Raw genomic sequence first — 26,368 nt, forward strand, 5'->3', positions numbered from 1 at the left:
CTGTAACAGGCTCCAGGAAAACCCGTTTGGGCGACAGCAGCAGCTTCAGCTCCTAATTTAGCTTTTCTCGGCTGGCGTTTATCTCTTACAGCGAAAACTGCAAGGGAGCGGAGAGGAGTTTCCGGAGTGCAAGACTCAGGCTGCCATCCTGGGCGAGCCAGTCCCCTCGGCAAGCCTCTGGGTCTCCCCACCCGCCTCTGCCTCTCGACCTCCTCTTTTTGGCAGGGGACCAGCGGGAAGCAACCGAGTTAGGATGTTGGTGCGCACGCGCTCGCGCAAATACGGCAGGAGGAGTTCTGTTCCTCGGGCTTTTTCCGAGGAAGTCTGGAGCAATTAGGCTCAGTCCGGGGAGAGCCAGCCAGCGAGCGAGCGGGCGGCGCAGCCGGCGCGTCTGGGCAGCCTCGCTGGGAGGGAGGGGGCGGCCGGCCGCCCGGCGGCGACTCCGGGCCCCGGCCGCCACCATGGGCTTCGAGCTGGACCGCTTCGACGGGGACGTGGACCCGGACCTGAAGTGCGCGCTGTGCCACAAGGTCCTGGAGGACCCTCTGACCACGCCGTGCGGCCACGTCTTCTGCGCCGGCTGCGTGCTGCCCTGGGTGGTACAGGAGGGCAGTTGCCCCGCGCGTTGCCGCGGTCGCCTCTCGGCCAAGGAGCTCAACCACGTCCTGCCGCTCAAACGCCTGATTCTCAAGCTGGACATCAAGTGCGCTCACGCGGCGCGCGGCTGCGGCCAGGTGGTCAAGCTGCAGCAGCTGCCCGAGCACCTCGAGCGCTGCGAGTTCGCGCCCGCGCGCTGCCGCCACGCGGGCTGCGGCCAGGTGCTGCTGCGGCGCGACGTGGAGGCGCACATGCGCGATGCGTGCGATGCGCGGCCGGTGGGCCGCTGCCAGGAAGGCTGCGGGCTGCCCCTGACGCACGGCGAGCAGCGGGCGGGCGGCCACTGCTGCGCGCGAGCCCTGCGGGCGCACAACGGCGCGCTGCAGGCCCGCCTGGGCGCGCTGCACAAGGCGCTCAAGAAGGAGGCGCTGCGCGCGGGCAAGCGCGAAAAGTCGCTGGTGGCGCAGCTGGCCGCCGCACAGCTGGAGCTGCAGATGACCGCTCTGCGCTACCAGAAGAAGTTCACCGAGTACAGCGCGCGCCTCGACTCGCTCAGCCGCTGCGTGGCCACGCCGCCCGGCGGCAAGGTAGGCGCCCGTCGCCCGCCCCGACCCCCTGCCGGGCCCCAGGGTACCCAGGGCACCTCCCAGTCCCATGGGGCCCAGGGATACCGGGAGCTTGCCAGGAGCATCCCTGCCTCTTTCTTCTGACACTGCTTTCCAGATATATCACCGTGAGCAGGTCGGGGAATCAGTCTAAACTTGGAAAACGTGATCCCTACAGATTAGACTCAGGGTGGAATATAGCTCTAGCAGCCTCAGGGGTTCTGGAAAGGCTAAAGGGAATCTGCGATCCACTGAGTAAAAATGAGTGTGACTGTGGAGTCAGAACTACCGAGGCTTTGCTGCAGACCAGCTGTGTGATCTTGGGGAATCGCTTAACCTCTCTGAAGGTTGGGAAACATGGTCCCTATACACGTGACACAGGAGCAGATACTAACACACGTTGTGGACTAGAGCCACGCACCCTCAGGAGCTCCAGAAAGAATAAAAAGAACCCACAGTCAGTGTAGAGTAAGCGAAGACAGTTGCCAGAGGAGAGGCCTCTGGAGTAAAAACTGGATTCAAATGTGGGCTTTGCTGCCAACTATCTTGCTGACCTTGAGCAAGCCGCTTAAGCTCTAAAGTTGGAAAGTATGGCCCTGGAGACGTGACACAGGGGATAGAACACAGGAGGCCCCCTCTGTGGTATTCCACCCGGGATTGAAAGAATTCCAGAAAGAATTCAAGGAACCGCCATCAAATATAACAATAACTGAAAGAGAGTTCTCTGGAATTAGAACTGTTCGAGAATCTGGGCTTTTGGCTCACCACTTCGTGGCTTAACTGACCTCCAGGTGCCTTGGTTTCCCTCAATGTAAAATAGGTTATCACCCTTCAGGGAGAGAATATGTGAAAATCACCTGGCACGGTGCCTGGTGGAGAGTAGATGCTCGTTGGCTGCAGTTATCTTTAACATCCTCCCCTTGTAAGCCAGCCCCTGGTCCTGATTGTTTATGTCATTCTAACAGCTACTTCAGGAGGCTTCCTTTGCTCTAGGCCCTATTCTCAGCACTTCTCAGTTGTTTCCCTTTTAATCTAGTAAGGGAGGTGTGATGCTTCTCATTTTGTAGATGAAGAAAACAGGCCCAGCAAGGGGCAGTCATGTGCCTGAATCACGGCTTTTAGTGCCTGAGTTGGTTCACATGTGTTGGTCTCTCCAGCCCAAGCTCTTAACCACTGTTGTGTTGCCGCTCAGTGTAACCGCAAGTGCCACTTACTGAGGGTTTATTAGGTGCCAGCAACTGTGGCAAGCACTACAGATGCAGTATCTATTTGATCCTCCGAGATGAGGAAGCGGGCTCAGGTCACAGAACTTGTCCCAAGTCAAACAGTGACTTGGGACAGAGCTGGGATTCAGGGTCTGCCTCAGTTGTCCACCTTGGGATGTTGTGACATTTTGGGCCCCCAAATTCTTGGTTATGGGAGGCTATCGTGTGCATTGGACGATGTTCAGCAACATCTCTGGCCTCTCCCCCTGGATGCCCGTAGCAAGCACTCCCCCAGTGACTTCACATTTTGTCAAGTGTTCCCTGAGTGGGCAAAATCACTCTCAGGGAACCAGGGTTTCCCTGATTGCAAAGGCCACATTTTCAACAACTGGGGAGGGCACTGGCCACGCTACCACCGCTCTGTGGTTCAGCACTGCGCAGCAGAGGCGCATATGTGTGCCTGAGGGGCCCCCAGGGGCCTGTGTCTGCTTGCCTGCCTTGCCGCTCCCTGCCCTCTCCCAGCCCCCTCTTCCACAGTGCACGCCAGACCTGCAAGTTTTCCGACTCCCCTCCCCGCCTCCACCCCATCCTGGCCTCCCGGCCTGTCTGTCAGCTGCAGCCTCAGCAGCTGGCCGGCTCTGGGCGAAGGGCAAATATTTACAGCTCTGAGGCTCACCCGGGACCGCACAGGCGTACAAAAGCCTGGCGTGAGCCTGCGAGTCACCAGAGTAGAAAGAGGGCAGAGCTTGGTCTGCTAGCAGGCGCCGGGATTGGGGGCAAAGGAGTTCCCGGCGCTTCTCCCATGTATGCTGTCATCTGGACTTCCTGCGTAGTTTTAAGTGATGCTTATTTATAAATAAGCCACTCAGTCCCCCAGAGTTTATACATCATTCATTGTTAAGCTAGTTTATTATTTCTTCTTGCCTTTCTGTTTTCTTTCTGGAGTGTTTGGGTAAACTCTCTCTCAGAATCAAAAATATGATACTTGAATCAAAACTGTGGATGTTTTTGAAGCTCTTTTGGGTGAGTCAGTAGGATAATCAGGGGTATTAAGCTTAGGAACAAGATGTTGCTTTTTGAGCTTACAGAAAAAGTTTCCTTCTGGAGTTGGAGCCCTGCTCGGGACTTTTATGGACCTCAGAGCTGAGCTTGAGGACAGCCAAGAATGGCCTGGCCTGAAAGCTGCACTAGTTCATTTCTCTGGCCTCAGACCCTGGCCGGCCTCAGCACAGGCCTTAGGGAAGCTCCCTACTTTTTTCTCGAATTTAACCCTCAGTTGCCCTTGCAGAAAGCTTTTGCTGCTCCTGCATCTGCCAGACAGGCCCCTCCCACTGCAAGCTGTTTAAGAACTTGTTTATTTCATTGGATGGACTCTCTGCTCCCGCTGGGTACTGTTTATTCTACAAGGCAGAAGGATTTACATTGCTTGGAAACTCATAGGCACAACACTTTTATTACTTTTTAAAAAAAAACCCTAACGTTTACCTCTCTGTTACTGGCTAAAGTAGATAGGAAACATTCAGGAGATTTTCGATACCCCGTCTTCAAGTCCTAGACCTTGTTCCATACAGTGATGTGGCCTTATTTAAATAATCTTGGAATTTGACACAACATTGTAGAATGGCTATAACTCAATAAAAAACTGTTTAAAATAGAAAAAAATTAAAATTAAAAAAAAATCTTAGGTTTCGGGTTTTTGATACCAACTGAGCATTCAGGGCTTGTACCTACACAGGCATTGCTAATCTTGTTCTAAAATGGGAGCTGGAACAGGTCTTTTCACACATGATTGGAATCACCTGGAGAGCTTGTTAAACCACGGATTCCTGACTCTTACCCTTACGGATTCTGACCTTTTGGGGGCTGGTGTGGGGCGTGAGAGTCTGCATTTCTAACAAGCTCCAGGTGATGCTGGGCCGCCTGTCACATTTTGGGTAGCTCCTCAGCTAGACAAAGAGTTTAGGCTCAAGCACAGACGTAGACAAACACGTGTTGGTCTTCTCCACACAGTTACGATTTTACTGACTGTTGTCTAAACATCCCTTCCTGAACATTTTAGGAAAGCCCAGGGCAAAGTTCTAAAACCAGCCTGCCCAGCAGTCATGTTATAGGTAACTACAGCCCAGAAAGGCCATCTTTAACCCATCTGAAGCCCCACCCAGGCTACAGCACACTTGGTGACGCTATTTTGAATATGTTAAAGAGTTTTCCTTCCAGCCTCAGTTTCCCATCCTGACTTTTCCACCTGATTCTGAGAACAAAAGCATTTCATAGCAAAAAACTTACCTGGCTTTCTGGGAAAGGGAAAGTTCTGGGCAGAACTTTCCTTGGAATTGTTGAGAAATTTGCGACCCAGCCTTGATCGCTTCTGCTCTTTTATCCCTACATCTAGTCTGTCATTAAATCTTGTTGATTTTACCTCCTGAACACTTCCTGAATCTGTTCACTGCTTGCTCTCCAGCCCCATCAGATGATCACCTTGGTCCAAACCAGGGTTTCCTGACCACAGCACTGTTAACATATTGGACTGGGTAATTCTTGGTTGTGTATGTGTGTGTTGTGGGGAGGATGTTGTGTGCATTATGGGATGTTTGGCAGCATCCCTAACCTCTACCTATTGGATGCCAGAAGCGCCTCCCATGATGTGACAGTCACAGAAATCTCCACACTGCCACTGTCACCTGCAGGACGAAATCAGCCTTGATCCAAACCTCCGTCATCTCTTGCCTAGACCACAGCTGCTCCCTCCACATATTTTCTTGCTCCCCTCCAATTACTTAGTGCTGGGAATAACCTCTTAGAAATGTAAATCTGATACCACTCTTCCTTAAACCCTGCTATGCCTTGAATTTCTCTTGGGTGGATATAAGGTCACTCTGGATCCTGCTGGCCTCCACCTGCCTATACTCTTCCCCTCTTTAGTCTCTATTCCCAGGGTCTCTGATCTCTGGCAGTTCTGTGTCTATGCCTCTGAGCTCCTTCCTGCCCCTGGGCCTTTGCACTTGTTCTTTTTTCTAGTTGGAGTAGTCTTTCTGGTTACTCATAGCTAAGTAACCAACAAGTTTTCCAGTTCTCCCCTACTTCCTCCTGCCTTTCTGTCAGCACTTAGGGTTTGCTCATTACTAGATAACCTTTCTATCCTTTCCACCCCAGCTCTCTAGCATCACTGCCTCCAGGAAGCCCTCTCTGACCTCGACTAGGTCTGATGTCCAGGACACTCACTTTGGTGCTCGGCCTGCATGGCCTTCATCACAGCTGTAACTGAATCATGGGAAGGGCTGTTTTTTGTCTGTCTCCCCAGGAGGGACCATGTGTGTTCTTCCAGGCTGTGTCCCAGCACCAGTGTGATTATCAGGTGCCCTATAAACTCTTCGATGTGTATTTGTTCAGTGAATAAATTCAGAATTGAAAGGGCTGTCTTGTCAGCCATGGAAACTTTTCAGATTGCTAACCAAGAGTGAGTTCGTTAGTTCACTCTTTAAAAAGAATGAATTTTTCCTTGACCTGCAAGTTAACAAAATTGTTCCCAGGTTTGTGGGGAGGTGGTTTTTTTGGTCCAGGAGATCCACCCGATCAAATTGTATAAAACTCCAAATCCCAGAAATGATTTTGTCTGTTTTAGAACTCCTGGAAATGAGTGAATCTAATAGACAGTTGTATCAAAAGGTGCTGCAGATGTCCAGGCACTTTGAGATGTGTCTGTCAGTGTTCACTGTTCCATGTATTCTGTTTCTGAAAAGCTTCGACAGATAGCCTTTCCATAGTGTATTTAACAGAACAGCCCAGTTCAGCTAAAGGAAATTTGGGCTGCTAACACCCATTTCATTTCAGTAATTTGTAAAGAAAATTAGGATTTGTCTTAAAAAGATGTTACCCAGCTACACTGGCTTAAATGATCATAAGTGAATAGCTTGAATTGGGAATTCAGTTGCCATTTATGTGTAAGTGGTTCTTTTCTGAGTTCAGAAATGATGCTAGCCTCTCTGTAAAAATATTTAATAAGAGGGAGCCTATTCATAAGGTGGTTGTGTGTTGGTTGTGGACCAAGGAGCTTGAAAGGAAATAATACTGAGTTTTACTGGGTGGTGTATACTTAGGGCACATTATGTGTGTGCACACATTAGCTTCTGCATCCTTTTCATTAGGAAGACCCTCTTTTTTTGGTAAGAGAGGCAGATTCTGAAAAAAAAAATTGTAAAACAGCTTGGTTAAGGCCAAAAGTTACATGGATTCTAAGTGTAGAGCTGAGATTTGAACCCAGCACCTGACTCCAGGCTGTTACCAAAATAAAAGTATTTTCTCCTGAGGCAGTGTCCCCTCCAAAGTCTTACACAGGTTTCCAATGGATGATTACTATACCTGGAAGCACTATGTGGATTAGAGACGTAGGTGCATCTTCAGAAAGATCCTGGGAGGTAGGTACCCACAACCCATTACCCTTCCTGTTACAGATGGGAAAACAGAGACTTGGAAGGTTAAATAACTTCCCCAGCATCATCTTCTGGCTCCATGTAGTCAATGTGATGGCTTCTGGTCCATGGCAGTGAGGTCTGTTCATCCCATGCTGTAATGCCCAGTTTCAGAGGTCTGGCGTGGGGCACATGGCATATAAAACAGAACAGGGTCCTGGTTGTAAAAGAGAGTTACACAAAATAAATATAAAGAAAAGAAAGAGATGGTGTCCTGGATGGAATGGTGCCTTCTCCCCCGATTCTGTATGTCTGTTTACAGGGACTTGGGTAGAGCCATGGTGCAGACTGTGTGTGCCTGAGCCCTGTAGCAGCCCTTTCTCTGGGAGTGGATTGGGGGATAAGCTTTTCCCCTGGCAGAGGGCAGCAGGCATGCAGAAATGAGTCCTGGACAGAGAGGTCACCCGCAGAATTTTGCTAGAAGCTGTTTTCAAGTGCCCCGTGTCTTTGCTGTACATTGATCAGGAAAGGGTACAGTGTCTTTCATGTTGTGGGTCAAGGTTGGATGCAGGACTATGTCACCAGCATCTCCAGGGTACCCTGAATTGAGCTGTTGTATGATGTGTATCAGACCCTGGAATCGGAGGTACCCAGGGTCATGTGCTCCTTCTGCCTCATTGCTGAGGGTCTCTGGGAAGGTTTTCTAACCTCCTCTAAGCCTTAGTAGCCTCATCTCCACAATGAGATAATGATATGCTTGCTGATAGGATGGGCATTAGGATTAAAGGATCTGATGTACATAAAGGGCACAGGAAGGCTTACCAAGCATTTACTGAACATATGTTAAGTGAACATTTATTAAGTGCCTGTAGGTTTTAAGATCTTTTTCAAATCAACGGCTGGAGAAGCACTAGAAATTCGAAATGGTTTAATGGAGAAGAAGGAAACGATTTTTACTCAAAAGGGTCACAGGTGTATTGTGAGCCTGGGGCTGCCCCTGAGTGACACGGTCTCTGGATTTCTGTTCTCTGCTTGTCAGGGGTGGAAACTTTGTGAAATAGGGATGTTCAAGTCAGTTTCACTGCATCTGGGTGGCAGCTCTGGGCTGCGATGTAAATGACGAGGCTAAAGCTGTGAATGAGAGGAGGTTACTGGGTTGTGGGGTATATTTGTATTTGGCCCACTGAAATTAACAAAGCGAGGCAAAGCTCCTCCCCTCCTATAAGTGAGAATTTAGGGACTTACAGCAGGGTAGCCTTTGCTTTCTTTCTGATTTGGAGAGGGAAATTCTCCAGACTGGGTAATTGGATGTGCACATTTCAAAAACCTTGTAATCCAACAAGTGGAAATGTAAAAACACTGTAGAAGTTTAAATAAGTTTGTTGTTGTTTGTTGGTGAAAGCGTTGCTTGTGGATGTTCACCAGAAAAGCAGATGGCTGTATGATAAAAATTAGAGGTACAGACTTGAAATCAAACTCACGAAAATACAGGCGTAGACATTTAGGGATTTCGTGTGTTATTTAAATATAGTAACAGACTAAATATATATAAATATTTTGGCTTAGGGTAACACTGACAGTCTTTACCTAATTCATTATGTTATGTCATTTTTCAGAAGCATCTTATTTGGCTAATGGATGAATATATACTACCCTCTGGATATTATGGGTCTGGAAATGCTACATCTTTGCTTCTTTCCACCTGTTTTCCCATGCCCTTTGTCTCTTTTCATCCTCTCTACATCTGTTTTGGTGACAGATACACGCTGCTAATACTTCCGTTGACGGTCTCATCCATTTCCAATCCATGTTCAAGCATCACCCCCACAACTGTCTTCAGTCTTCGCCTTGATCAGTTTCCCCTTCCGTTCTTCCTCCAAGAATCCCTTCTTTAGAACTGAAGGGGGAATTACAGGAAGGGGTTGATCCAAGCTGCCTCTCCATTAAAAACATAGTTTGACTGACGAAAAGGACAGAAACATCTTGGTGCAGGGAGTGAAGACATCCTCATGTCTTTACTACATGATTTCTGGCAGCCAGCTCTGCCTCCTGGCCCCCTCCCCCGCAGCCCCCACCCCTCCACATTTTTTTTGCGCTTTCTTGTCACTAGTCAACAGACAGAGCTGTTTCCCAGCTGTGTGAGTCTCTGGGAGCTTTGCATAATCTGAGGCTGAGAGGTGTTGTGTCACCCCAGACTAGCGGTCAGTCAATTACAGTTCTCAAAACCCACTGGGCAGCTTGCCAGTCTAGCCAGTTCTCGGCTGCCAGTCCCACAACAGCGATAATCAAGGAACACCCGTCATTGAGCGGAAAGGGGTTTGTAGAAAGAATCCACATTGACAGTGGTATGGATGGACTTCGGGGGCCGTCACGGTGATTAAGAGATGGCCGGCATCCAAGCTTCTGAGGCCAGACTGTTTGGAGGAGAACAATTACAGAGTAATGCTACGAGGAAGAGGGACTCTGTCCGAAGAGGACAGTTTGCATTCTTTCCTAGACACTCACACCATGAGGTGTCTTTTTGAAAAAGTACATTTGACTTTTGGTTTTTCGCTGTGACTTTTATTTCCTCCCCCAGATTCTTGTCCAGTTAGCCCTTGAGTTGAACAGATGATGAGTCGAGGTGGGGGATGATGGTAACATTGATCCTGTAGTTACACATTCGAATACGGATGCCAAGCCTATTTTAGGCAGAACGGACTGTCTGTTCCTGAACACAGAGCTTCCATTGCTGATGATGACTTCCTGGCTGTGGATGGCTCATGCCTGCTCCCTCCTCCAGGGTTACTGTATCTCTGCCCTTCCTCAATCCTAAAGACCTAAGCACCTCCCGAGTAGACCCTCCACTGCACTAGGGGCCAAGCTCCCCACCTGAGGTGGGTTCCAGGGGGGAGAAAGGGTGCTGAGCATCTGATAGTGCTTCACGCCCCGCCCCCAGGGAGTCAGTGCCGTCCCCAAGTCCCGAAGCTGCAGGCGTCTTCCTCCTCCATCCCCCACCCCAGCTCTTGGTGAGAGCTCCTCCCCTCCTGAGTCCTGGCTGGGGAAGGTAGGGGACCCTGCCATTGAGAAAGAGTGACAGAATGGGGGCAGCTCGAGGTAAGGCTGTCAGGGAGGTATCATCTCATTTCCACTTTTGTTGTTGGTTTTCCCGCTCTTCTTCACCTTTCTTTTCTTCCCAGGCGGTCACTACTCACTCCTCTGACAGAAGTTGGAACGGTCCCAGGTCTCAGCAATCCCCAAGCAGCCTGTACGCCCAGCTCCTCCCTCCACTGTCTGTATCCAACTCAAGTCCACACTTACTTGGACTTGCCGTTTCTCCCATCCTGTTGTGAGCCAACATATGCTCCCTGCTCCCCCGTCTCCCGCCAAGCCTGGGATGTCATATGTCTGATTTCTCCTCCTCGTGCCTCGCAGCCCCCTAGTCGGTACCATTTGCCCATCCCATCTCTGGGATGCTGCAGGTCCAGGCCAAGCTTCTCCCCTCGTTTCTTTCGTGTCTCTCCCACCACCTCCAGGATCAGAACTGTCTCCTGGGACTTCAGCAGTCCTTCCAGAAAATGCCAGTCTTTCTCTAGACTTGGGAAGAGGAGAAACATGCACGCAGAAGTAGCTCCCATCAGATGGCCGGGTGTCATGATGAACACGTCACGATCTTTCTGTGCTTAGTAACTGCAGGCCTCTGCTCTCCCAAACTTGCTTTAGATTGAGGATTCGACATTCTCCATTTCTTGGATTTTGCAGCAGAGTCATTTACGTGGTGGAAGAGTTCCATGGCCTCCATGCTGAGCTGTGCTGGTGTCCATCGCACCCTGTGCTCTGCTTGTATTGGGAGCCCTTGCTCTTGGCCAGGCACAGTGTGGAGACGCAGGGCAGTGATGGTTCATCTCATTCATGCTTCATAGTAACTGTGACGTAAGAGGAACCCAGTGTTATCCCTGTTCTACAAACGAGGAGACTGAACTCAGGTTCTGACTCTGAAGTCCCAGATCTTCGCCATTACCCTACTCCTATCAAGGTCATAGTATCCTTATGACATTCTTCGGGATACAACAGACAGGATTAATCTTTGCCACTATTGCTACATAGTCTAAAAAGCCTTGCTTAAAACTCTAATTACAAAACCAATTAGATGTCTAATCCCTCATGACATTTTCATGTGGAGGCTTCTCTTTTGAGGCAGAGGGGTGTAGGGTAGGGTGCACGAGTTTACCAGTGTAGCACAAAGAGCATGGGTGTTGGAGTCCCGTGGACCTGGGTTCCAGTCCTGCCCCCCCCCCACCCTCGCAGCTATGTGATCTTAAGCCAGTGGAAGAATTTCTCAGAGCCTCGGTTTCTCAGGTATAAGGATTGATAGCATACCTGCTTCAAAAGGCTGATGTTTTGGTTATTCACTTGTTTATGTGAAACAAAGAGCTCTTTCCCTTCTTTGTTTTATTATACCAAGCCATTGAGAAAACTTCCATCCATGAGTTATGATAAACTACCAAACAGACCGATATTGGTTAAGTTTTTCTTTAGATGAACAACGTCGCTTGTTAACACTGTCTGTGAACAGCCAGGATTGCAGCACTAATGGGAGCCTTTGCCTTTATTCCATTCATATATCTCTTCACCTGGTGGAAAATGATTGAATGAGAATCATTTAAATGACCTCTATCCAGATGAATTTTAAGACCAGAAACAAGTTACATGGTTAAGCAGAAATTAGGGTGGTTAACATGTTAGACGTGCTGTGTGAAGGTGAAGCCGAGTGTTTAAATTCTGTATTAGTATTTCTCCTGAGAATGAAAAATTAAAGGAAAGAGTTAAGTTTGCTTGAGGGGAGGAGAGTGGAAAGGAAAAATCAGAATCAAGCTCAGGGTGTCAGAGAAAAAGAGATGACCCTTGGTAGTTAGATGGGGAAATGAAAGGAATTCAGCCTAGAAAGAGCTTTTGTCTTCTCTTACACCATCACTCCCAGTGTTTTGTGTTGAATCTTCCATCTGGTGTCTCAGTCCTGTAAATAGTCCTAAAATAGGCACTGCCACCTGAAGCCAACATCTAGACCTTCTGGATAAGACTAGGTCCCAGTGCTTCCAGAAAATGAGAACACCCTTTCTTTCTCCCCTGTGATTGAGTGCATCTGGCAAGGAGGTGTAGACAGTCAACTTGATTGTTCCAAAGCGTTCTTTGTAAATTGCTCTTTGGCTGAGGAATGTTGTTTCGGGTGTTGGCCCAGTTTGTCTCATTGTCACTTGAAGGAGATCGCTGAGTTTGGGACCAGACCTACATGTCTTTGGGCATCTCAGGTTGGGTCTTTTGGAGATAAGTAGTTCAGTAAACAGTTTGGAGTTTTGTTCTAACACTGGTTTCCTGGGTAAGACCTCCTATGATAAGTTCCTTTATGGAACTTTTTGCAGCTCTAGCAAGTGAACCATCTTCAGAGGGACCTAAGATTCTGGGCTACACAGCACCCGTTTCTACGTTCCACACTGAAAAAGAGGAGTAATAGAGAGTCATTAAGGTCTAGAATTGGAGATCACGGGTTTAAATCCCAGCTTGAGCTCTTACTAGCTCCTTGAAATGGGACAACTTTCTTAAACATTCTCTCCCAGTCTTCCCACCTGTGTCTTGAGGATGGTAATAGTGCCAGTTGATAAGATTGGTTGGATTGTCTTATCAAATAAAGCACTTAAATGCTCAGTATAATTTCTGGCACGATAAATGTTAGCTGTCATCATTGTTAATGCAGTAAGAGTTCTTTATTTTTCTTTCATTTTTAAAAGAATAAATGGTTATCACACAGTAGATTTAAAACTAGTCTATTTTAATCATTTGGCTGTGCATTCTCCTTTACTCATCATTTGAGATTGTCAAACCAGAGCCATCTGCCTTGGATGTCTATGTAAGTGTGCAGTTTCCAACACTGATAAGTTATGAAAGCCAGAAATGTAAGACATGTGTGATGACTTGCTCCAATTCCCATGTATCTCTAATTTTTTCACCTTTCTAAGATAACAAAGCAAGAAATGGACTTAACCAGTGTTTCCCATTTCCAAGGCAGAAAGATATACACTGTTTCAGTTTGCACATCATTGTGTTTATATCTCAAAACAATGTGGTAAATTCTGAATTTTTATTCTCTTACATCCGTGAAAGCTGTTGCCTGTTAGTTTCTTGCAGGTGAGATTAATGATAAAGGTTGATAGCATGGATAGATGCTATGAATTGGACATTATTTTTTTAATGTTGATAAATTGTCATTCATGAGAGTCTACTGTTTTTTGTTAAGCACAGTAGCTTGATAGAGATTTGCTTCCCGTTTATATTTAAATACTCTGTCTTCTGTATCAAGTAAGTGACCCTGTAGGAATGAAGACTTTGATGTGGTGTTCTTAGAGGATGCCTAATTCTTTCATCAGAAACTGCTTTCTTCTAATGACAGATTATCATTTTTGCTTTTCTAGGGTCTTAGTAATTGATACTAAGGATTACATGAAATTTTTGAAAGTATTTTGAATTCTACTGTATACTAACTGGTCAAGAGAAACAGCTGTGGTTACTAAGAACTTTAAGCATGGAGATAATTTTATACATTGAGACCTATTAGTCTTTAACATATGTGTGTGTGTGTGACTCTGTTCCTGGCCAAATATGAAACAGCATTTTACATCAACAACACTAGCCGTAAATGAAAGCAGTGCTTCCAAAAAACCACTGGGCACTGCAGGTCTGAAAGATTGGTTTTCTTTGCCAGTGTGGTCCAGTCAGATAATTTGCATTTGTATCAGTGAAATGTTGCCATTTATTTCCCCAGTAAAAGTAGAAGGTGTCAATGCTTTTTTTGAGAAAGCTGGTAATGAAGTATTTCATATTTTTTAAAAATACCGCATTAGGATGATACCATGTTTGAACGGAAAACGTGAGTAAAGCACTAGCAAATTTGTGGCCAGAACACGTGAGGTGGTGCATACCATCCCTGTAGTTGGAACCATTTCAGAGATGCATCAGCAAGTTTCATATTTATGTCAGAGCCTATTAAGTGATAGTTTGCACATAAGGTTAAAGCTATTTTTATTCATTGTCTGTTACTTGACAGTGTTACTTGAGGTGCCCTGGCACCCGCAGCCCGTTTGACTGTTGAACATCACGCCTCTCAGTCCTGCCTGGGTGACTTCTACTTGTTTGATTTAAAGGAATTCACAGGGACCCACCTACCTTAGACAGAGTGTTTTCTGTGGAACAGCTCTGCATCTCCTCAAGACTGGACAGTAATTACTTTGTGAAAATGCCCCCGCCGCCTCCTGTCAGTAAAATTCAGGATTTTTCTTTTTCCCACCCGTGTTTGCATCTGACTTTTCAAGTGCTGCCTTTCCCCAAGTCTCACAAACACAGATGACCACTGACAGACCGTACGGCATCCATTCAGACTTCCTGACAGTTTTGCTGTTTGAACTTTCCTTGACATAACGTGAAGTCTGCTGTTTGGAATGGTTGAGAAACAGACAGAGAGTAGCTGTCTAGACAGCCAGGCCTTCGATGGGTTGGGCAGAGGAAAGATGCATTTGCAGACCACATTATCACTGAGAGAAAATGTTCATTAAGCCTGTCTGGACATCTCTGAACATTCTTATGTGGTCACTCCAGGGTAAGATGGTATCTTGAAACATCTGTAACCTCCTCAACACATGACAGAGTTTCCTGGGTTAAACTTCCCCGAGAGACATGGAATTTTTAATGTTCAGCTCAGCAGGCCAGGAGTCCACAGAAAGAAAATTTCTCCCATCTTTTTTCGTGTTTATAAATAAAATTTCGAACTCATTTGTTCCCTACAGGGTGAAGAAACAAAAAGCTTGACTCTTGTCCTGCACCGAGACTCTGGCTCACTGGGATTCAATATTATTGGTGGCCGGCCATGTGTGGTACGTTCATTGCTGAAATGTGTTTTTTTGTCCCTAATAGAGCCAGAAGAGGGGTCAGGGTTTGGGGGGTGAAGGGTAGGAACCCTTGTTCACCTTATCCTGCTCTGATTAAAGAGTTTGTTGTGTGTCTAATGTCTTCACACTGGGATTTTTATTTAGCTGTGGTCTCCTAATACATTATTGCCTAGTAATACAACAGCTAATCCAAGCCATTTCACTTTGGGGGTGCATGTCTGGCTGTGGAGCAGCTGAGCTGAAGAGAGTCACGTAAGATGTGTGCATCTTACGTGAGCTGAGTGACTGTGCAGTCACATCTTAAGGAGCTGAGTGACTGTGCAGTCACATGGGCTCCGAGACTGGCGGTCTGATCTAGAGTTCTGCCCCGTACGCCGTGCATCAGTCAGGGGCGAGTCCCTTATTCGTGGGGCTGGTGCAGCCTTTGCTTTTTCCTCCCACTGCAGCTCTTGGTCCACCCCATTCATCATGATCCCCCACCTCCAGAAAAGAAAGGCCGACTTCACATCTGTCAGTTTAACTGTGAGGAAACAGTCTGCTGATAGGGCTCTGGGGATCTGGCAGAAGATGGTGGTGGGGTCTCACCTTTCAAGCAGGATTACCTGAATATGTATCATCTCTTGCTGTTTTCTTCTGCTGACTCTTTCCTTATCTGTTAGCTTAAAAGGAAAGTCGTCAAAGAAAAAGGAGAATCAAATTCACTCATTCAACAAATAAGTGCTGAACACAGGCTGTTGGCTGGGGGTCGGGAGATATGGTGTAGGCCAGGGAGACTGAGTCCTTGTGGTCACTGAGTTTATGTCCTGGGGACCATCAGACAAGAAACAAGAGAGTGTAATAATTACAGGTTGGGAGAACTGTGACGAAGGAAAAAAAGTGGGAGGATGGCATATGGTAGGACCAAGAAGCAAGGGTCATCATTGGCTAGCATAATCAGGAAAGAGAGAAGGAGCTATTGAGCTGAATCCCAAAGGATAAGATGTCAGCCATCCAGATGTGGCTAATGTTTGCCCTGCATCCATGGAGCTCACGGAGTGATGGGGAGACGCACAGGTTAGGAGAGGAAAGCCCTGTTCTCATTGATATTCTGTGCCTGGGTCCAGCTGAAGATGCTTTGGGAGGCAGTTAACCCTAGGGAAAGAGGCGTCCTGGGGGCAGGTACATTGGAGTTGGGTTATGAAGGATGTGTAGGAGTTTGCTAGATCAGAGGCCCATATAGAACATATTTAGTTGAGCACTCTTAACTGGAAAAAAACAATTGAGCATTTTTAGATATAAATTATAATGTATATATACTACTGAACTAATGTTACCTGTCTTACAAAAGTTACATGCAAAGAGACATTTTAAATGATGAAATTAAAATATGAGTAAGTGTCTAATGTGCTCTTTCATCATTCCAGTGCATTGCATTGCGTGTACCCATCTGTGAAGACCTCTGAGCTAAAAGAAAGTGGACAGGCCCAGGAAAGCCCAGATAAGGCCAAGGACAGGGACAGAATTGGGTATTGGGGAACTGCAAGTTGCAGACTATGGCTCAAGTTGAGAGGTGGGCAGGAAGTGGCCAGAAAGAGGTTGGAGAAGAAGACAGGGACGTAACGTGAGGAGGGTTATGATTAAAATTCCCTTTGCTTTTGGCCAAAGCTGCAGTTTCCAAAACAGATGAACATGGTTTATTGCAAGAAGTGACAGCTTAGTTGTAGGTGATACGTCGTCATGAAAATGATGAACTAGTGCATTATCTGCCTTACAAAACATACATAAAAAAGAGCACTTGGAGACGATGAGGTGAAAGTAGGAGAGTGAAGGTGAGTGGGGGCAAGGGGCCCGCCCGCCTGGCCGAGCTGCTGGGGATGTGCTGTGTTTCTCCCGTTGCCCCAGTGGGATTCTCAAGAAACTCAGATTAGGTCAGGTTGGTACTTTTTTTTTTGCTTTTCCTGGAGATCCTGGACTGCATGTCATCGTGCTGCTCTGATTTAGTCCTTGCCGCCGGGGTCAGTGCTCTCCAGCTCTGGGAGGGAGCCAGCTGGGGCTTGACGGTCTCAGTCATTGTCCCAGGAAACACCAGGACTGGACCGACCCAAATTCTCTAATTTCCCAGTGGAGAACGCGTTTTGCCGTTTGTCACAAATAATGGAGTTAGCTGCACTTGGTTTACAGTCATGATTATTATTCCTCCCCTCCCTACCCATCCTTACCAGTTTCAAGCAACAGCTACAGTAAAGGAAGACACACTTTGCTGTTAGATGTTCTAGAAGCTTCTACAGCCCATAGAGCCCAAACTGGGAAGATCTGTTCTCTGCACACCCACACGTACATAGGAAAAGGGAACCTAATGTTTGAAAAAGGCCTGAAACAGAGAGGCGTGCTATGGCTTAGCAGTTGTTGGGCCACCAGCAAAGATGGTGTTTAGATTCTGTAGCCCCCCAGGGCTGAAAGGATACTTGCAGCCTCACTAGAATACAGTTTTGTTCTTATACTTATCAAAGAACTTGTTTTAGGTTATTTTCTTTTTCCTTAAAAAAAAATGGCTTAAGCACAAACTGGACTGAATTTTGTAGCGTTCACAGGCATTCTCAGTGCATGTGGTCTTTTTGCAAGAACTACATGCATGTCCCTGGGGAGGAAACTTAAATTCCATATGCCTGTGTTTGCTATGGTGTTTTCAAAGCCTTGTCCTGCTGAGTAGAAGTAGCATAATGAAACCTAAAGATTCTACACTGTTGCCTGGAAATTTGGCAGGTCGTTGAGAACACACTAAAAAGCCAAGATGAGCAACAGTGCACACTCATTGTTAGTTACTGAAAGTGGAGCACAGTGCAAATGACGTGTGTGTTTCCCACGGAGTTCCTGTGTTGGTTGCTTGCTTGGGTTATGACATAAGCCCAGCCAGGGGCCTCTGACATAAGGCCTTTCATTGCATGATGCAGTTCGTAATGCTCTCAGCAGAATCACATCTCCCATTCATCAGTGCTCATCAACTTAAAGAAACAGCAGCCAGTTTCATGTATCAGACCTTTCACTTCAGCCTTTGGCAAGTGTAGTTCATTGTCAGGCACCCCTGGGATGAAAATAATCCCTTTCATTTTTCTGTTTCTTAAGCTGGCAAAACAAGACAAATCCTAAGTCATGTTGGTTCACCTTGATTAATAGCTCTACCTTAAAATGTGTTAGGAGATGAGCCAGCAAAGAAGAAAGAGATGTCTTTTAAGAGAAGAGTCTAGCTATCAGAGATGGACTTGATTTGGGTTTCTTTGACCTTGTGCTGTCGTTTTGGCATTCTGTTCCCATCACCTACCACTGTCCTCAGGTAACCTAAACAGTGGTATTTGCTCTTGCCTTCTCCTCTCTGATTTTTGCTTGGACTGTCTGATGTTCCTTAAGAAAAACTACTTGCATACGATGTGTTATTCTGAAACATGAACCAAAATCCAAATCCCAGCCCTCATTTACCCCTTCCTCCCCAGCCAAGAAATGCAAAGCAATTAAGTCAGAGTAAACACAGATTTCTTTTCATTCAATATGTTGACATCACCTTTTAGGGAACTCAGGCCTGTCCATAAATGCTTTGTGGTCCATTGAGAGTCTTTAAGTTAATATTCTATAGAATGGAATGTTCGATTTATAAATTATTGTATATTTTTGAGATTGTTTCAGTGGGAGACAACATTGCACTAGAGCTTGTGTAAGAGACAACCTATCCTTAGTTTGAAACTGACCTATGCCACTTTTTGGCTGTGTGACCTTGAGTAAGGTACTTAACCTCTCTGTCTCAGGTTTTTCATCAACGAAATGGATACTAATAGTACTTACCACTTGTGGTTATTTGAAGATTAAATGGTGGGCAAAGAGCACTTGCTGCATACGTGGTACCCAGTATGTGTTCAGTACGTGGAAGCTGTCACACTGCTTTGTACTTACACCTGGGATAAGGGAACTACACGGATGTGCTGGGGTTAGTGCATTATTAGTATGGTGGCCGGGAGAGAGAAAGGAGGCATAGAGACATTCAGGCGGGAAAGGATTGGTGTGCAGTCGGCCTGAGCAGAGTGCTGGGGAGCTGGGCAGAGGTGCCTTTGGGGGACAGCTGATGTAGCCCAGCACCCACAGCCCTGCTGACCGTTTTCTCTTGGAAGAGTGTTGATAGAATCCAGATGACATTTAGAGACCCAGCTTTGTCATGTGGTGATAAACGTTGGGAAGAACACTTAATGCTTGTTTTAGATTATGATCTTGGTTTCTTTTGAATCATACTTACAACACTACATAGTGTGGGTGTGTCTTTGTGAGAAGGGGCAGGGGGAGAGAGGGAGAAGTGATGGGGAGTGTGCATTGTCCCCCGACCATGGTCACTGCAGTTGTGCTTCAAGGGATAGGTTGAACCGCGTTCAATCATGTTTCCCTCTTTAGAATTCGGAGGGAGGGTGGTTGCAGTTTAAAGAGGAAAATGTTTTTTTCCTAGTTATTTTTTAACAAGTGGAACTCTGATGTATTTGTATGTAGAAAAATTATTATTGAAACAAATCTTACGGCATTATGGCAGGGTAATTACCACGATGGTAGATTCTGGAGTTTTTGTGGAACATCCTGAACCTACTTTTCAAATGCTTTTGTTTAGAAACAACACATGCTTTTGCCATTTCATTTATAAATCCATCTGTTAATCACGAGAAATTTAATCCACACACTTGGAAAGCATTCATCCCAGCGCTGTTTGGAAAGAAGTTCATGAACAAGCAGTGAGGGTTTTTATGAGCTTGTTGGAGCCTTTTGATTTTAAATAAAGGAAGGAGTTTGAGCAGTGAGCTGCCTTCCTTTCTAGAAAGTTTCAGTCTAGACTTTGAAAGATCTGAAGGGATTCAAGGAGATTGGAGATCAGAATTTATTAGGATTGTGGTGGGAGCGGTCATGGTGGGCTTTTCTGATGCAAATCAGAACAAAAATAAAATGCCTATTTTTATCATCAGATTATGGCATGTTTAAAAGTTTGATAATACTCTGTGCTTCTGAGGATGTGAGAAAACACTCTGTCTAAAGAGCTGTTAGTGGAAACTCTCTGAAGGGTAATTTGGCAATACCAATCAATTATGTGTACCCTTTGACCCAACAGTTTCATTGCTAGGGATTTGCCCCCATATATACTAGCAAAGATACTTCAAAATATAGATAGGAAGGTATTAGAAGCAACACCATTTCTAGTAAAAACAGCTGGAAACAGTGCTGATTATCCCTTTGCGGGGATGCCATCCAGGCACTTAAGGAAGTGAAGCAGGCAGTGGGCTGGGTGGTAAAACATCTCCACAATTGTTAAAGTTAAGTGAAAGGGGCAAGGTACCCAAGAACGCGGGAAGCATAATTTCACTTCTGTGTGTAAAAAGGAAGAGATACGTGCTTAGGAAGGGGATGCACTAAAACGTTTTGGAAAGGATGCCTGTGCGGCAGATAAGTGCTACCAAGGGGTGGAAGGACAGTGGATTAGAGGTGGCAGGGGCTTAGCATTGTATACCTTTTGGCAGGCCTTGCATTATTTTACCACATGTTAATTTTAGTTTAAAACAGAAATTAGGGGAAGCAGCTGGCTTTTAGCCTGTTGCCACTTGTGACCCCAGCATGAGTCCATTACTGTTTTAAGAGTGTGGGCTTTATTTTCATGACCAACTTAATGCCTAGCATTCACGCATGTGTTTTTTTAACCCAAAGGACAACCAAGATGGATCGTCCAGTGAAGGAATCTTTGTGTCCAAAATAGTTGACAGTGGGCCGGCAGCCAAGGACGGAGGCCTGCAGATTCATGACAGGATTATTGAGGTATGTGAACACTGCCAGTGTCTTGTGCGGGCTGAATGCCGTCCCGTTTTCATCCGGCTCAAGGCAAGATGCTTGGTGGGGGAGGGAGGCCTCAACTGGTGGGTACTTGGGCAGGAGGCAGAATTCGCCGACTGTATGCGACCAGATTGGATGTTGATTGACTTGGTGTTAAGTTTTTGTTTATATTAAATATAGAGAAGCCAAATTATGAGTGATTTGTTCACGATTTGGCTCTTTCCATGCGGCCCTGCATCTGTTTTGTATGCTTTAGTCATAGCTTTGTGTGAGAACCATTGGTGAGTTGTACACTAGTTAGAACCAGATGAGTGGTCCCTGGTGTGCAAATGGTGAGTCTGTTCAGACTGGGGACCAGTGTAGAAGTGTGTCAGCCTTGGAAGCATTCTAATGTCCTTGGAGCTCACAGCACACAATTATTTCTGCAAATGTGTTGTTCCCTCTTTTATGTCTGTCTTCGCCTGTGGTCAGTAGGACCAGTGGACTGTCCAGGGATGTGCTGGCAAAGGTCGATATTCAGGATGGTCACTCATCTCATCGCCGACTTCAGTTTCAGTTCTTCACTCGTCATTTAAAATTTCCATCTAGGAGGTTTACTGATTTCCGCTGGGGGAGGTAGCGCCCTCAGCCTCACCCTAGGACTCTTTGGGAGAGGATCACACAGTGTCCTAGCAGGCTCCCAGATGCTGAAAGAGAAAGAATTGTTCCTGACTTCCTTGTATGGGCTCTTGTTGCAAAGTTTGATACAAATGACTCTTTTTTGCTGGCCGTCTTGACCATTTTAATGGCTTTTAATGGGTAAATACATGGGCTTCAATTTGTTAGATCTCTTAGGAGGAAAAACATTAAACGTGATATCCAATGTGATATGTTGAATCCCACAGGAAACAGCCATGGGCTGTTACCATGATAGAGCACGTTAAATGGGAAACTGGAAAAATGGCGCTGTTACCTCTGGATGTTTTTTGCTCCAAACGCATTTGCAATAGCTGTCTGTATTTCTTGAGTATATTCATGGCCTATTTCAAACCCTGGACCAAGGGGGAACTCTGACCGTGAGATGAGCCACGAGGAAGTTCGCATAACCCACTCGAATGTGGCCATGTGCTTCTGGGGAAAGGAGCTTTGGGAAGACGGAGGACAAAATCTTGCTTTTCTAGTCTCGTTTGGATGAATTCTGCAATGTGCAAAGCAGTACACTTCAGGTTAATTTACATCCTCGGGAAGATAGACGGTTCTGTCTCCCCAGGAAAACACACTGAGCGAGTTAGGGTGTCAGAGTGACTTTCCTGAAGAAATGGGGGCAGGATGGCTACTTACCTATGAAAAGGATGCTTGATTTTGTTTTAAGGACATTATTAATGTTGTTACATTCCCCCTTCAGTTTTTGAAGGGTTCTTAAACTGGGAGCTCTTTTTTGCTTCATATTTTAGGGTCACTCTTTGTACTTCCCAGGTCAGGGGAGTGGATTTTCCCTACCAGGAATTTGCTTGGGCAAGAGCACATTTTCAAGGGCTCAAATGCATACTTGCCTTTTTTTTAAGAGAGGGAGAATACACTTTCTGAGACTATTGTTCAAAAAGATAAGTAGAGCTTCCGTTGCCAAGGGTTTGGTGGAACAGCCAGTTTCTCTCAGTAATGGAATTTCATCGCTCTTATGTTTTGCAAATGAGAAATGTACAGCTGGGCAGGATTTTCTCTTGGCAAAGAGTGATCTGTATTTGAAACATTCAGTACGGTTTCTGGTAAGTCACATTCCCCTTTGGACAGTGTGTAAAATATTAATCATGTCCCAGGGTTGAGATGGAATGAAGGATGCTCAGAATAGAAAACAATACATGTGTGATTACAATTGACACCCCGTGCCCTTCTCAGTCAAATTCTAATCTCTTTTGACATAATACAGTGATTCCCTCGACTGGGAACTGTATTCTCCAGTTCACCTCGTCTGTGTCTGAGTTTATTACCAGGCATGAATTTGATTATTTTAAGTGGCGTGTGGGTTTCATCACCAAGAGGAGTCAGGGGCTTTCTAGTTTTCCCCCAGATTTCTCCCTTTCCAGAGGAGTGGGCCAACTACCCCCAGACTTTCACCAGAAGAACTTGAATTCTGGCAGAAGGATGCTTCTGTTAAATCCATAGCAGCTGAGCAAGTCCTGTCCTCAGTGCAGAATCTGCATCAGTAACTCAGTTCCTACTGCTCTTTGTTCCCTGAGACCTGAGCCGTAGCTCCCACCAATATCAGAATCAGGCCCCCTCGCCTCGTTTTTGTAACAGATATTTTGAAATGTCATCAATAGTGTCGTGAAACGAAATTCATAAATATTTATGTATGTACACCCCTAATTGTAAGATCTATATACTAGAAAGTAGTAGAAAGATAAAAGGAAGAGAATTTGGAATAAACTATCGGTATGTAAATGCTTGGGCACAGGGACATTAGAAGATGCCTTGGTGCCTTGATGTTTATTGCCAGGTACTTGTACCTCCCTGTGGACCAGCTGCAGGTGCTGCCAGGCACAGGAGGGTGGTGCTGTGGACTCAGGCACTGTGAATAGCATCATCGTCCATGATTGGATTTTCCGCGGTGGTGAACAGATTGTGATTAAGCTATGACACAGCAGAGTCCAGTCTTCCTTTGATTTACACATGTCTGTGTGCGTGTGTATTTTTAATTGTGGTGAAACATACATAGCATAAGATTTACCATTTTAACCATTTTGAGTGTACTTTTTTTGTGGCGTGAAGTCCACTGTACATTGCTGTGCAACCATCCCCACTATCTGTCTACAGACACTGTTCATCTTCCCAAACTGAAACTGAAGCCATTAAACAAGCTCCCTTCCTGCTCCCCCTCCTCCTCTTCCAGCTCCTGGCTGTCACTCTTCTACTTTCTGTCTCTGTGAGTTTGACTACTCCAGGTACCCCATCTAAGTGATATTTACCTTTTTTTGTCTGGCTCATTTCATTTAACGCGCCATCCTCCGGGATCATGTGTTGTAGCATGTGTCAGAATTCCTTCCTTTTTATTTTTTATTTTGGGGGAAGGTAATTATGTTCATTTACTTATTACTGTTTTTATTTTTTAATGGAGGTACCGGGGATTGAACCCAGGACCTTGTGCATGCTAAGCACTGCACTCTACCACTGAGCTGTGCCCTCTCTGCAGAATTCCTTCCTTTTTAAAGCTGAATACTAGTCCCATGTATGTATAGAGGTATGTACCACACTTTGTTTATCCATTCATCCATTGATGAATGCTTGAGTTACTTCCACTTTTAGGCTGTGGTGAATAATGCTGCTGTGAACATGGGTGTGTAATCTGTATAAATTTAAACCGCCCCCTCAAATCCTTAGTGTTTATATATAAAACAGAATTAGGGTCTATAGTTAGGTAATTATAAAAAAAAAGTTTGTTATTTCACCTTTACTCATGTCTGACAGTGTCTATGAAAGTTGTGATGGGTGCAGAATAATTCTTTTTTTTCTTGGAGGGGTGCATAATTAGATTTATTTATTTTTAGAGGAGGTACTAGGGATTGAACCCAGGACCTCATGCATGCTAAGCATGTGCTCTACCACTGAGCTACACCCTCCTCCCAGAATAATTCTTTATTGCATGGGACTCTGCATTGCAGGACTTCTGGCACCCCTGGTCCCCACCACAGCCCTTGTGACAATGAAGAATGCTCCTGTAGATTTCCAGCACTACCTCGGCATGTAACAGGGACCCCAGGGAGAACTACTGGGGTCGAGATTGGTCTTATTCCCAAACCAATGCTGCAGGGTGGCTGGTTCAGAAACGGAGTTGTTCAACACTTCCCCTTCCAGCTTGACTGGAAGAGAGAGAGCTGGCTTCCCGGCCACGGGCTCCAAGGGCTTGATAAGAAGCCCGAGCGGCCCCTCCTGGTGCTGGGCCTGGGAGTCCTGGACCCTCCTAGGTCACGTGCCCTGCCAGCCCACGTGGCTGCAGCTTTGCTGCCCAGCTGACCCTGGAGGCCACGCTCTCCTCTGGCCTCTCGTGTCCCCCACCTGCCCGGATTGGGACATAAAGACTGTCTTGCCCGTCCTCCGTCATCTGGTGCTGAGACGTAGTGTCCACCCCTGAGTTTTCCTGTCTCCTCCCTGCCCTTTCTTACAGGCACCCCCAGGCTCTTTGCTCTGATCCCACCTCTGGCTGATTAGACTCAGCTCCTTTGTAGAAAACAAAATTCGATTTCTCTCCGCAGTACCTTTTCTATTCATTCTAAACCATAAATACCCCAGCGGTTTTAGTTTTTCTGCCTCAGAACCTGCTTTCTAATCTCCCTCGTGAACAGAGCACAAGGCTCCTAGACCTTCACACTCACCACCAGATTTTTAAAGGAACTGTGCTGTGTTCTTCCTGACAGTTTGAAATCTTTGGAAAGATCTTCCCAGTGTCCCCAGGGTGTGGAGTCACCCACAGAAGCAGGTTTCATCACAAATATAACACCTTTTCCTGTGAACTTTAGAGTCTCTTTTGGACAAATCACATTCTGCTCTGTCCTACTGTAAGTCATTTAAGAGAGAACCAAAGGTGAAAAATCACATACGGTCACTATTACCCTGAAAGATCCCTTTGGGAGGTGCCATGTGGGGACCATAGCATCTCTCCTCCTGTCCAGCCAGCTGGCTCCCCAGCACTGGAGCCCCTCACTGGCGCCTCTGCTCACTGCCCCAGGAGCTATAGGACTTGTCATGCAAATACCTCACTTGGCGAAATACAAGGAGAGCACAGGGAAACCAAGGCCTACTAAGAAACCAAAATCCTGTTGAGACATGTGCTAACCGTATGTTAATTTCTCTCTTGAACCTTGTTTGTTTTTTTTTTTTTTTTTTTAACTCACATGGCTTGCATATAACTTGAACGACCATGTGATACCACTGCACTGAGGTTCGTTGTCAAAGACTTCTAGAGGCCATCCACACTTACGTTTTTGCCAGGCTTCAAGTTTCCTGGGTTGGTGTTGAGCTCTGTAGTGCTTTGTGTCTTCTGCTTGGCGGTAAGGGAATTTCTGTAACAGTCGCCTGAGTTAAATGCAACATCCTGTTCTGCTTTGAGGTAGTAAACGTGATTCTCCAAGTGCAGTGAGAGTGGGGGACTTAAGCCCTCTGTTGGCAATCACCGTTATTTTGGGCAGTCTTCTGTAAATACGTGTTCATCTTGGGAGTGTTAGGATTTGAAGACCCAAGGATGTGGTCACAGAAGCTGTGTAACCTCGGCGGCTTTTGTGTAAATCATTCTCTGTTTTGTTTGCTCTAGGTTTAGTTGATCTGTCATTGCTGAAAAGACTGAGTTACAGGGTTGGCTAGAGTAGATTAACAGTGCCTTCCCTTCCAGAGCCAGGCTGCCTGGTCAAGTGAGATTTCACTATTTCTTAGTGTTAGGCAGGAAGAGAAATGTTCTCAGACCAATTAAAATCGCAGAATAGCATGTGAATTCTCCTGGAAAAGGATTTATTTTTTAGAAAAAAGAAGGCTCTTTTTTCCTAACTTTTCATTTTGACACAATTTCAGAGTTAATGAATTTCTGCAGTCTTTACCTAGATTCCCCCAATATTAACATCTACTTTGTTTACTTTATTCTTGCCTCTCTGTACTCCCTTTTCCTAAATCTATCAGGGTTTTTTTTTAAGAATAAGACATTCTTCCATAGCTACAGTCCAGTTGATCTAAACCAGGATATTAACATCAGTAGGGCACCATTATCTCATGTACAGAAATTATTCAGATTTCTAATAATCCCTGTAATATCTTTGATAGCAAGGGAAAATCCCAGACCATAGGTTTTA

At 45.9% G+C, this 26,368-nt stretch overlaps 1 protein-coding gene across 1 annotated transcript in view; it reads left to right on the top strand.

The window, feature by feature from the left end:
* Positions 1-322: 322 nt before the first annotated feature.
* PDZRN3 (PDZ domain containing ring finger 3) overlaps positions 323-26,368 on the top strand; it is a 217,361-nt gene continuing 191,315 nt past the window's right edge. The window contains exons 1-3 of the mRNA XM_006195871.3: positions 323-1,184; positions 14,631-14,717; positions 20,433-20,540. Of these exons, the coding sequence (XP_006195933.2) occupies positions 462-1,184; positions 14,631-14,717; positions 20,433-20,540 (918 nt within the window). The 5' untranslated portion in view covers positions 323-461. The remainder of the gene's footprint in view (positions 1,185-14,630; positions 14,718-20,432; positions 20,541-26,368) is intronic.

This window comes from Camelus ferus, chromosome 17, assembly GCF_009834535.1.
Source record: "Camelus ferus isolate YT-003-E chromosome 17, BCGSAC_Cfer_1.0, whole genome shotgun sequence".
Lineage (NCBI taxonomy): Eukaryota > Metazoa > Chordata > Mammalia > Artiodactyla > Camelidae > Camelus > Camelus ferus.